Genomic DNA, 11961 nt, shown 5'->3' with positions numbered 1-11961 from the left:
ATATCTCTATTAAATATTATTATTTCCTCTTCATATATTCAACTAGTTCTTTCATTTCTAATTTATTTATTTTAAAATAATTAATATTTTAAAATTTTAAACTTTAAATAATATTTTTTAAAAAAAATATATTCTTTTTTAGTTAATATTTCACTACTAGCAATACAAGGATCAGGGATTCATGTATTAAATAAGGGTATTTTAACCCAATTATAATAATATTTTATTTTTATTAAATATTTCTTAATCAATGAGTATTAAAAATGATGGTTGTTAAAAAATGGAAAGATGATAATAGATGATATAAAACGGACTAAAATTCATCAATTTTAAAAATAAAAAACTAAACTGTGAAATTAATAGTGTGAAACCAAAATCATCAATGGACTATATCAGAAGACCAAAATACAATTAATTTAATATTTTACTAACTAGCAACCAAATATCTCAGACTTTTAAACTTTTTTCTTTAAGGCCCATATCAAACCTATCTTTTGAAGCCTTTGATATATACCGATCATGTTTGAGAATCACAAGAATATGGTGCAACTCAAGGTCGTAGCCTCAACCTTGTTGGTGTTGTGGTCATGGTGGAGCTTTGAGGGTGCAGTTGGAGACCCTCAACTCTTTTTACTCAAATGGGAGTGCAGCGTAGTCGCAGTACACGACTTGCTCAACTTCAACCAAAATCTAAACGCAAGTTTGGTCGACCTTAGAGCACAAGTGAGCAACCAAAGAAAACACTTTGCCACGGCTCAATCAACCAGCGGAGCAGACCCAGTCCATGCCATGTTCCAATGCAGGAACTACCTCTCCATCACTGACTGCACCACCTGCTTTGCCACCGCTGCCACCAGAATTCACAACTGCTCCACTGGAAACGGTGCCCATGTCGTGTATGACGGCTGCATCCTCAGGTACACATCCTCATGTACCCTTTGAAGAGGGGAAAGATAGAATTTTACATGACAAATAGAGGGCTAAAAAAATAAGTGAGCTTGGTTTCACCGTAAAGAATTAATAACAGAGTTCAAAATTGATTTTAAATAAAATTTTTCATTTTAAATTTTATGAGGAAAAAAATTCAGAATTAATTTTAAGGTTAGAACAACTATGAAATTTTTTTGTGTTGGTTAAAAATTTTATATTAAATTTTATTTTTAACTTCATTTTATAATAAAAAACATTTAAATATAAATAAATCTCTTTAAAATTAATTTTTATCAAACATGCAATAAAGTCACTAGTCCTATTGTTAGAGTAGACTAATAATATAGATCTCATAATAGGTGGTTACAATCTGTGTTACTATTTTATAGTCAATGATAAGTGTGTGCTGACTCGTCATTGAGTCGTTAGCTTCTAGAGCACTCTATGTGAATAAATAGGAGCATGTTGGAAATGAGAAGGTTATAAGAAGTATAGGAGAGAAATGGAAGAAAGAATATATAAAAGAAGACTATTTTTTATTACTTGAGAAATACTTTTATTTTGGTTTCTTTGGGTTCTTTTTGGTTCACTTACAAATGAAAACCTCTCGGAGAATTCTAGATACATCAAGAAAGATTTCACACACTTCAAGGGAGAGTTCTACACTCTTCTTTTAATTAAATATTACTTCTACTTATTTCAATACTTCTCTAGAATTTTCTTTGGAGTAGTAATACAAACTTAAATGGGACTAAAACTTGATTAGTGGGCTAAACCAAGTTTATATTATTCAACACCCCCCTCAAACTTGGTTTACCATTCCAAGTAAGCTTCTTAACTTGATAGAGTCTTCTTGCTTGAGCGGCTTGGTTAAAATGTCAGCTATTTGGTCTTAAGACTTCACATATTCTGCATGCACATCCTTTCTTGCTATGCACTCCCTTTTGTAGTGGTAACGAGTATCAATATGTTTGCTTTGATCATGGAACACTAAATTCTTTACTAAAGCAATGGTTGACTTATTATGCACAAAGATCTTGGTTGGCTCTTCTTGTGACCTGCCCAACTCTTTTAACAAATTCCTGAGCTAGATTGCATGACAAATGCATGAAGTAGCTACTACATATTCTGCCTCACAAGTCGAAAGAGTGACTATTGGCTGCTTTTTTGACATCCAAGTGAAGGTTGTATTCCCCATGAAAAACACAAATCCACTAGTACTTTTCCGATCATCTTCATCTCTAGCCCAATCGTTGTCATTGTAACCTACAAGCTTATAGTCATTACTTGTTGAGAACCATAAGCCAAAGTCAATTGTTCCTTTGATATAGCAAAGAATTTGTTTTGCGACCTTGAGATGTGTAGTGGTTGAATTCTTCATGTATTGACTGATGAGTCTAGAAGCATATAGAATTTCTGGTCTTGTGCACGTCAAATATCGTAAACTACCCACCAAACTCTTGAAATTTGTAGTATCCACCTTTTATGCTTTGTCAAACTTTAATAACTTCATTTTGCACTCCACCAATATTCTAATTGGCTTGCAGCTATCCAACTTGAATTTCTGGAGCATCTCCTTTGCATAGTTTTGCTGTGAAATGAAGATTTCATCTTCCTTCTGCTTTACCTCAATGCCAAGATAGTATGACATTAGTCTAATACCAGTCATCTCGAACTACTTGATCATTGTTTTCTTGAACTCTTCAAACATACTTGGATTAATTCCCGTGAAAATCAAGTCATCCACATATATGCACATGATCAAGATATCTCCATCTTTGATCTTGACATTAAGGGCATGCTCGTGTGGGCACTTTGTGAAGTTATTTTCTTGAAAGTACTTGCCAATGCGAATGTACCATGCTCTTGGTGCTTCTTTTAGTCTATAAAGCACCTTCTTTAGATTGAGAACTTTGTCTTCTTCTCCTTTCACATTGTATCCCAACGGTTGTTCAATGTATACTTCTTCCTCGAGGACTCTGTTCAGGATGACAGACTTTACGTTCATTTGATGAATTCTCCACTTGTGTTGAGCTGCAAGAGAGAGTATTAGTCTTATGGTCTCAAGGCAAGCGACTAGAGCAAACACCTCATCATAATCAATCCTAGCCTTTTGACTGTAACCTTTTGTAACTAGTCTTGCCTTGTATCTTTCAATTTCTCCCTTGGCATTCTTTTTTGTTTTGTACACCCACTTGACACCAATAGCCCTGTGCCTTTTTGGAAAGGAGACGAGTTCCAATGTGTTGTTTCTATCAATGGATCTAACTTATTTATCCATCGCATCTCTCCATCTTTTATCTTGTGCAACTTCTTCAAAGTTTATTGGTTCACAATCTACAAAGAGACAAAATATTGTGATATTATCCAAACTCTCAATTTGATCATAAAGATCTTGGAGGGTTCTTGTGCGTGAGACATGTTGATGGATTGACAAGTGCACCAATTCGTTCCAAGTAGTAAAGTTAAAACAAAAGTTTGAGTATCGTATCCACCGAAACTTTGTTTGTACTTAGGTAGATGAATATTTAATTAAGAAAAAAATTTGGAAAAGGTAGTAGAAAATAGTAAATTAAATTGCTGAAAATTAAATCAAACAAGATAAAAGAATTAAACATAAATTTAAATTAATTAATTAAATACAAAAAAGATGAGAAAATCCAATAATATTGTAGAAAGAAATTCAAAAGATGAGAATGTTCGGAACTTAGCCTACTATAGCTACTCCTTGATATAATGTTAATGATTTTTCTCTATTTATAATTATTCCAATTTACACCTGCATCTACTAATATACTTTAACTTTGGTCCCCCGCATGAAAGAGCCTAATTTATCTATTTTCTCTCCCAAATCCTTTTGCAGAGCTAAAATAGTAAATTGCATTAAGAATATAGATGTATAACAAGCTAAATAAATATCAACCTATCCCTAGTGATGACTTTATCTAGATACTCTTTCCAATTCTATTAGAAAATAATGTTTCCCGAACTACCCTTAAAACTTACCATGCAAATGGGTGATCAAGCCATAAGCAATAATATTAAGCACAAGAAAGAATAATGCAAATGTAATATTATAAGTAGATAGGAAGAGAAATTACATCAAGAGTAGTTGGATGTCAAGTTTCCAACAAAGGGGGTTTAACCTCTCATTATCATGGAGACTTTACAATTGGAAAAGGAGAATATTTAGTAAAGGGGGAAAAGATAAGAAAGGGAATGGAGGGAAGAAATGGATCTCATTGCTTGCTTCTCCTTCTTCTAGCCTTTGCCTTCTATAAAGAATTGGATTCTGTTAGAATTTTGGTGGGTCTTCTCCTTCTTCTCTCTTCTTCTTTTATAGGTGCAATTAGCAGGCTGCTGAATTAGTCTGATTTCCTTAATTAGTCCTTCTCTCCTCAATTAATCTTCTTTCCTTAATTATTTTTCTTTCCTTAATTAGCCCTTCTCTCCTCAATTAGTCTTCTTTCCTTAATTATTCTACTTTTCTTAATTATTCTTCTTTCCTTAATTAGTCCTTATTTCCCTAATTAGTCTTCTTTCCTTAATTAGTCCTTCTTTCCTCAATTAGTCTTTCTTTTCTCAATTATTCATTATTTCCTCAATTAACTTGCTTTCCTTAATTATTCCTGTATTTCTAGGTTTTATTTTACTCACTAAGCTTCATAAATCTATCACTTTTAATATTCTCTACACAAAAACTTAAATGATATTAATTTAACAATTATTTTCACAAAAAGGAAAAATTATAAGAGAAAAATTACAAATTCTTCTATACTTTAACCCCCAAAATATACTCATAATTAGCAGTTATCAAGACAACCCTTTCACTCTCAGGAGATGGCGAAGTGTCTTCATGAGTGGTTGATGTTGATAGGGTGAGCTCTTGCTGAATATGTTGAGGTGTCTTTTCTTCTTCAAGAGGAGGAAAGAATTTGTATTCCTTTTCATGAGTCTCAAAGTCCCATTGTCCTTCTTCATTGAACACCACATCTCGACTGACTAGCCTTTTCTTGTTGTTTAGACTATACAATTTGTACCCCTTTGATCTTGAATCATAACCGATAAAGATGAATCTCTCACTCTTGTCGTCAAGTTTTGCTCTTCTCTTGTCTAGGACATGAACATGAGCTATACTCTCAAAGACCCTCAAGTGAGAGATACCAGGGTTTCTTTCACTCCGTGCTTCTTGTGGTGTCTTTCATCATATACTACCTGTCGGAAAATAATTGGACAGATAAACCCATGCCATAGCTTCTGCCCAAAATTCTATTAGCAGTTTCTTGCTTTTGAGCATGCTTCAAGCCATATCAAGGATCATTCTATTTTTCTTTCTACCACACCATTTTGTTGGGGGATCTTGGAATCGTCAGGGGACATCTAATTTCATTCCCTTCACAAAACTCTCAGAACTCCTTAGATGTGAATTCTCCTCCTCGGTCAGTCCTTATGGCTTTGATCTTTCGATCACTTTCTTTCTCCATTGCATCTTTGAACTTCTTGAAGGCAGAAAAGACTTCTGATTTTTTCTATAAGAAATAAACCCAAGTTTTTCTTGAAAAAGCATCTATGAAAAGGAGGAAATAGTTATTTTTACCTAGTGAGCTTGGCTTCATTGGCCCACAAAAGTCAGCATGCATTAGCTTGAATGGCTTCTTAACTCTTGAGTTTGACTCCTTTGGAAAACTCATTCTGAATTTCTTGCCAAGTAAACATCCTTCACAGAGTTGATCAGGGTGCTTAATAGAGGGTAGTCCTGTTTCCATCTACTCCTTTGATAGTAAACTTAAGCCTCCAAAATTTAAGTACCCAAATCGAAGATGCCATAACCAGGATGCATCAATGTAGCAAGCTTTAAGACATTTTCCAACATTGTTTTGGATATTCAATAAGAACATCCTATTTCTTGACATTGTTACCTTGATGATTAGATTGTTTCTCCCATCTCTAATGGAGAGACTGGAACCTTTCATGTGAATATCAAAGTCTTTTTCAAGTACTTGTCCCAAACTCAAAATATTGTTCTTCTTTATATTTGGGACGTAGTAGACATTTGACATGAATTCATGGCTTACATATTTCAAATGAATTAAGATCTTACCTTACCTTTTCCTTTTATAGGAGTCTTAGAATTATCACCAAATGAGAAATTGTCACTTATTGATTCATCAAGATCCATAAACATGCTTCTTTTTCCGCACATAAGGTTGCTTGCACTAGTGTCAAGGTACCATGTGTTTTCTTGGCTACCTTCATTACCTTCATGTGCTAGGAGCACTATTTCAAACTTCTCGTATTTTTGCTCCACATAGTTAGTCTCCTCCTCAACTCTACTCTTGGCGAATCTACATTTTGAAGTATAGTGGCCAATCTTTTGACAGTTATTGCATTGGGTTTGAGATTTATCATACCTTGTGCTTGTATAGCCTCTTCCATGTTCTCTTGTTGAGTTTTTTCTTTTCTCATAACTGTTGTTTATGAAATTTGAACCTCATCCACTATTGCCACATCCAACTTGTCCTTAGTCGCGACCTCGACCTCTACCTCAACCTTGTTGACTTCTCTCATTTCCTTGACTTTCTTCCTTCTCCTTCAGGTGGATCTTGAAAAGTTGCTCAATGATCTCTTGCTTCTTCTTATGTTTCTCCTCATAAGCTTGCAGTGATCCTTGAAGTTGTTCTATCGTCATAGTTTCTAAATCTTTGGTTTCCTTGATTATCATGACAATATGCTCAAATTTGGGATCTACCGAGCGTAGTATCTTCTCCATAATTCTTACATCTTGTAACTTCTCACCATTTCTTTTTAGTTGATTTGAAACAATGAGAATTCTTGAAAAATAATCGAAAATGGACTCTAACTCTTTCATATGTAAGGATTCAAACTCACCTCTTAGAGTTTGGAGACACACCTTCTTTATTTTTGTCTTCTCCTTTGTGAGAGGTTTGAAGCTTATCCCATGCCTCCTTAGCGGATGTTGCATCAGATATCTTTTCAAACGCATCATCATCTAATGCTTGATAGATGAGAAAGAGAACTTTCTTGTGTCTCTTTCTTGGATCCTTTAAAGTCTCTTTTTGTGCTTGGGATAGTGAAGTCTCATCTTGCGGTTCCTTATAGCTTTTTTCAACCATTTCCTAAACATCATGTGCTTCAAGAAGGGCCTTCATTTTGATGCTCCAATTGTCATAGGTGCTCCCCTTTAGAAGTGAAACTTGAAAGGATGTTGCTCCATTGCTTGCCATAACTATAGAGGGATTTCTTATCAAAACCTAAGCTCTAATACCACTTTGTTGGAAAGGAGAATGTTATAGGAAGTATTTGAGAGAAATACAAGAGGAGAGAATATTTGAAAGAAGGCTAATTTTTTTATTACTTGAGAAATACTTTTGTTTTGGCTCCTTTGGGTTATTTGTGGTTCACTTACAAATGACAACCTCTCCCCCTTTTATAGGTTTCAAGGGAAAGTTCTAGATACATAAAGAAAGATTTCATATACTTCAAGGGAGGATTCTACATACTTCTCTCAACTACTTAGTTCTACATGCTTCTTCCAATTAAATATTACTTCTACTTATCTCTACACTTTTCTAGAACTTTCTTTGAAGTAGTAACACAAATTTAAATGGGTCTAAAACTTGATTAATGGGTTAAACCAAGTTTATATTATTCAACATAGCAACATTGAGTTTGCAGCAACTAATAAAACCATTACACACTTTTCATTAGTACGTTTTAGATATCAGTTTGTAATATGGTAATCAGAGCTTCAAAGCCGTGTTAATGGCTTGTGATCCTGAAAATTATGCTTTGATGCTGCTGAACATGGAAGAACATGTTCGTGCAGAGCCTTTTTCCTTCTTTTTCGGCTTCGACGCTGGTTCCTGCTTCTTCACCGATAGATGCTTCTCTGGCATCCTTTGACTACCATTTGATATCGGAAAAACTCACCTACCGATAAGAACTTCCTTGTTTGGAAGCAACAAGTAGATCCTGTGCTAAAAGCACATTGTCTTGACCACTTCGTCGTGAGTCCAGTGATTCTGGCGCAAATTCTTTCAATTACAGATCGTGATATAAGGATTGTAGAACTGAGTTTTAAACATGTTAAAAACAAAGACAAAAATAATTGTCGAAGGTGTATTTCAAATGTCACAAGATTGTCCCAGCTTAATTAGTGATGTTGTTTTCATCACAATAATATGTAGGTTGACCGTTAATGAAAAACTAGGGTCAGAATTAATTGACTTGGATATTTGATGCTTTCAAATGTGTTTGACTGTTGAGGTACGAGAACAATGAATTCTTGGATCACAGTCTCAGTTCTACCCTCCACACACTTTGCGGAAATGAGACAGCAGATGAAAGCACTGCTTTTGGTACAGTTGGACGGCAAGCTCTGATGGATCTACAAATAGCAACACCAAAAATTGGTGGCTACTTTGCAGCTACCAAGACACAAGTGGCTGGTGGTGCGATCTATGCCTTTGCTCAATGTGTTGAAACTCTCACGCAAGAAACCTGTTCGGACTGTTTGTCAATTGCACAGAGTGGCATACAAGATTGTCTTCCAAAGACAAATGGTCGGGGAGTCAATCCTCCAGTGTGCTTTATGAGATACTCGGAGAAACCTTTCTTTGCAGATAACCAAACCATTGATATCAGTCTCTTCTTAAAACAAGGTACAAAATCCATTACTTCATTTAATAAATATTGACTTGAATGAATAAAAAATGGGCTAGAGGGGTGCCATCTCTTATGGTATAAAGATATTTCCACCTTTCCAGAAGAGACACTTTTTATACCACTATATTATTATCCGAAATATATTGGAAATTTCAAAAATTTATGAGCTCTACTTCCTTTAAGAGTCTCAGTTGTATTCTTTCTGTCCTAAAATGACTGAAGTTTTAGTCTTTGAAAAATATTTCAAATTGATTGATGTTCTCATTGAATGACATATTAAAACATTTATTTTAATTTTGTCCTTCTATAAATAATGTTATCTTAAAAGATTCAATGATGCATATATTAAAATTAAGAGAGAGAACAAGTATATTTTACTAAAATTGTCTGATGATAAATACGTACTATTGGAATATTTATCTTCTTCATAGGTATTTATTTTCTTGATCTGTGTAAAAAAAAAAAAAAAACCTTAAACATCAACCGTTGTGGGATGGAGGGATAATTTCATAGTTTTCTTGTCCAAACATTTTAAGAGAAAATAGTGAGTGCACTGAAATTGTTTTCATACAATCATTCAATTTTAAATTAACATATGTATGATAAATTTATTAAATTTTACAATAATTATCTTAAAAATTATGTCTAACATATGACATGATAGATTGAGGTGCACTATAAAAACAGTTATACGGAAAATACATAAAAATTAAACTCTAAATTTTACCTAATAATAAAGGATGAATTAAAAATGTATTACTACGACTCTTGTTATACTGTAATATCAACATCTAGAAGGGATACATCATTTGGAATATTTGAGGTCAACTTCTTTTCTGTCTTGAAGGAGGAGGAGGTTCAATCAAGAAGTGGCTTGTTATTGGTGGTGGTGTTTCAAGTGCACTCCTTGTTCTGATCCTTATTTCATTATTTCGGTGGCATAGAAGATCCCAAAGTCCCACTAAAGTTCCTAGAAGTAAGACTACGTGGAAAGTCCTTATGTGATGCTGTATCCATCTATTAATCAACTAGCATATGTCTTCGCTTTTAAGAAGAAAACTACATTGTTAAAGAAAAAACAAACTCGTATTTTACTTAGCAGGTACCATAATGGGAGCGTCCAAGTTGAAAGGGGCAACCAAGTTCAAGTATAGTGACTTGAAAGCTGCAACAAAAAATTTTAGTGAGAAAAATAAACTTGGAGAAGGAGGCTTTGGTGCTGTATACAAGGTAAAATCGAATTGTTCCGTACATTTCAATTGCAATTTTAAGTTTTTCTTTTCTTTTTTAATGTAAACTTGTCAACTGAGATCTCCATAAAATATGCTAAGATCAAAGGCAATATTAATTATAAGCTATACATATAGTGGTAATTTTTAATTCTGGTGCTATTGATTGAATAGGGAACTATGAAAAACGGGAAAGTTGTTGCAGTCAAAAAATTAATTTCAGGAAATTCCAGCAACATAGATGATGAATTTGAAAGTGAAGTAACGCTTATAAGTAATGTTCATCATAGAAATCTTGTTCGGCTTCTTGGTTGTTGCAATAAAGGCCAAGAAAGAATCCTTGTTTACGAATACATGGCAAACGCCAGCCTAGACAAATTCTTATTTGGTAACTAACATGTTATTTGTGTAAGTTTTACTTCTTAGCCCTCTTTTCTCCTTTAATATTTTGAGCATATAAACTTGGGAAATAGGAAAAAGAAAAGGCTCCCTCAACTGGAAACAACGGTATGATATAATTTTGGGCACAGCAAGGGGATTGAATTATCTACATGAGGAATTTCATGTTTCTATCATACATAGAGATATTAAGAGTGAAAATATCTTATTGGATGAACAACTTCAACCCAAAGTTTCTGATTTTGGGCTGGTGAAGCTCCTACCAGAAGACCAATCTCATCTTACCACAAGATTTGCTGGGACATTGTAAGTTAAAAAAAAAAAAAATACAAATGACTCAGCTTTAAAATTTTAAATAGTAAAATATACTGCCCCCACATGCAGAATACTGTCATAATTTCTTAATTATATATGTGACATAAATTTTATGCACTTGTCAGGGGATACACAGCACCTGAGTATGCACTCCATGGTCAATTATCAGAAAAGGCTGATATATACAGCTATGGAATTGTAGTCCTTGAGATTATAAGTGGTCAAAAGAGTATTGATTCCAAGGTCATTGTTGTTGATGATGGTGAGGATGAATACCTTCTTCGACAAGTAAGGAATTTTGCATAAATATGTAACAAAAATTATTTTTTTTTCTTGTAATATTTTACTATATGACCCTTGGTTTTGACTACAACAGGCTTGGAAGTTATATGTGAGAGGCATGCACTTGGAGTTAGTGGACAAAAGCTTAGACCCTAATAGTTATGATGCAGAAGAAGTGAAGAAAATCATAGGCATTGCTTTGATGTGCACTCAATCATCAGCTGCAATGAGGCCATCCATGTCTGAAGTAGTAGTCCTACTCAGTGGCAATCACTTACTTGAGCATATGAGACCTTCTATGCCTCTCTTTATTCAGTTGACGAATTTAAGGCCCCACAGAGATATCTCTGCTTCAACTGGTTCCTCTACGACTAATGCTACTATCTCAAATTCTATAGTACCCACCCAATGATTAAGTATATGATTTAAAAGAAAATTTTTATCCAGTTCATTATTAAAGATGGGTATAATTATTTGTAAATCTTACTTATTTTTAAGAGAAAAATTACATTAATATTTTTAAAGTTTTGTTTATTAGTGCAGATATGGAGTACTTGAGTAAGAGGGAAATGAGGAGGAAATTGAGACTACAAAAGGCTTATTATTCAGCAATAATGAAACATATTTATGAATTTGGATCGTGACTTTGAGTTTGGTGACTTTCTCTCATTTTTGGACCATTAGATTAATCTAATGAGCCAGATTTTTTCTGTTGATTAAACAGATATGTTTGATTTAATTATCAGTTTAGTTTTTGTATTTTTTTTCAATAATTTAAAACCATATAAATTACAACCGAGGGTGTATATTACCTGATACAGAGAATTAATATTCAACCCGTGGTCTTAAGTATGGTTGAGATCTGCGTGGAGCATAATTAATAAACAAGCGATGCCTCTGGAAATTAATTAATTAATTAGCGTAGTGAATTTTGGCATTCACTTCATGTGAAGGATTTAATTGAATGAAAATAAATTGATCTATGTCCCGGATCTTTAATTTGTCCCAGATTACATTCCTCTATGTTTAACAGAGGCTTAATTAATGTAACTTTCTTTCCTTAACACCACATTTCCCTTCATTTCTTCTTCGGCAAAGCATGCCGGAGCTTTTGTTGTCA

The 11961-nt window shown here is 33.9% G+C and overlaps 1 protein-coding gene across 3 annotated transcripts; it reads left to right on the top strand.

Annotated features, from left to right (window-relative positions):
• The first annotated feature begins 423 nt into the window (after nucleotides 1-423).
• Nucleotides 424-11655, top strand: CRK34 (cysteine-rich receptor-like protein kinase). Of its 3 annotated transcripts, XM_041006806.1 has the most exons (9): nucleotides 424-917; nucleotides 8218-8612; nucleotides 9464-9592; nucleotides 9719-9846; nucleotides 10020-10233; nucleotides 10319-10550; nucleotides 10685-10847; nucleotides 10936-11257; nucleotides 11385-11655. In XM_041006806.1, exons 1-8 carry the CDS (start codon nucleotides 520-522, stop codon nucleotides 11251-11253), a joined length of 1977 nt encoding a protein of 658 aa, XP_040862740.1. In that variant the 5' UTR covers nucleotides 424-519; the 3' UTR covers nucleotides 11254-11257; nucleotides 11385-11655. The 3 variants fall into 3 exon arrangements, with proteins under 3 accessions (XP_040862740.1, XP_006591287.1, XP_003537407.1); XM_006591224.4 differs by having other exon boundaries at nucleotides 446-917; nucleotides 9716-9846; nucleotides 10936-11655; XM_003537359.5 differs by having other exon boundaries at nucleotides 447-917; nucleotides 10936-11655.
• The last annotated feature ends 306 nt before the right edge of the window (nucleotides 11656-11961 follow it).

The sequence above is a fragment of the Glycine max genome, chromosome 11, assembly GCF_000004515.6.
Source record: "Glycine max cultivar Williams 82 chromosome 11, Glycine_max_v4.0, whole genome shotgun sequence".
NCBI classification, from domain to species: domain Eukaryota; kingdom Viridiplantae; phylum Streptophyta; class Magnoliopsida; order Fabales; family Fabaceae; genus Glycine; species Glycine max.
The sequence above is the reverse complement of the archived record's forward strand: the minus strand, read 5'-3'. Positions and strand labels throughout refer to the sequence as shown.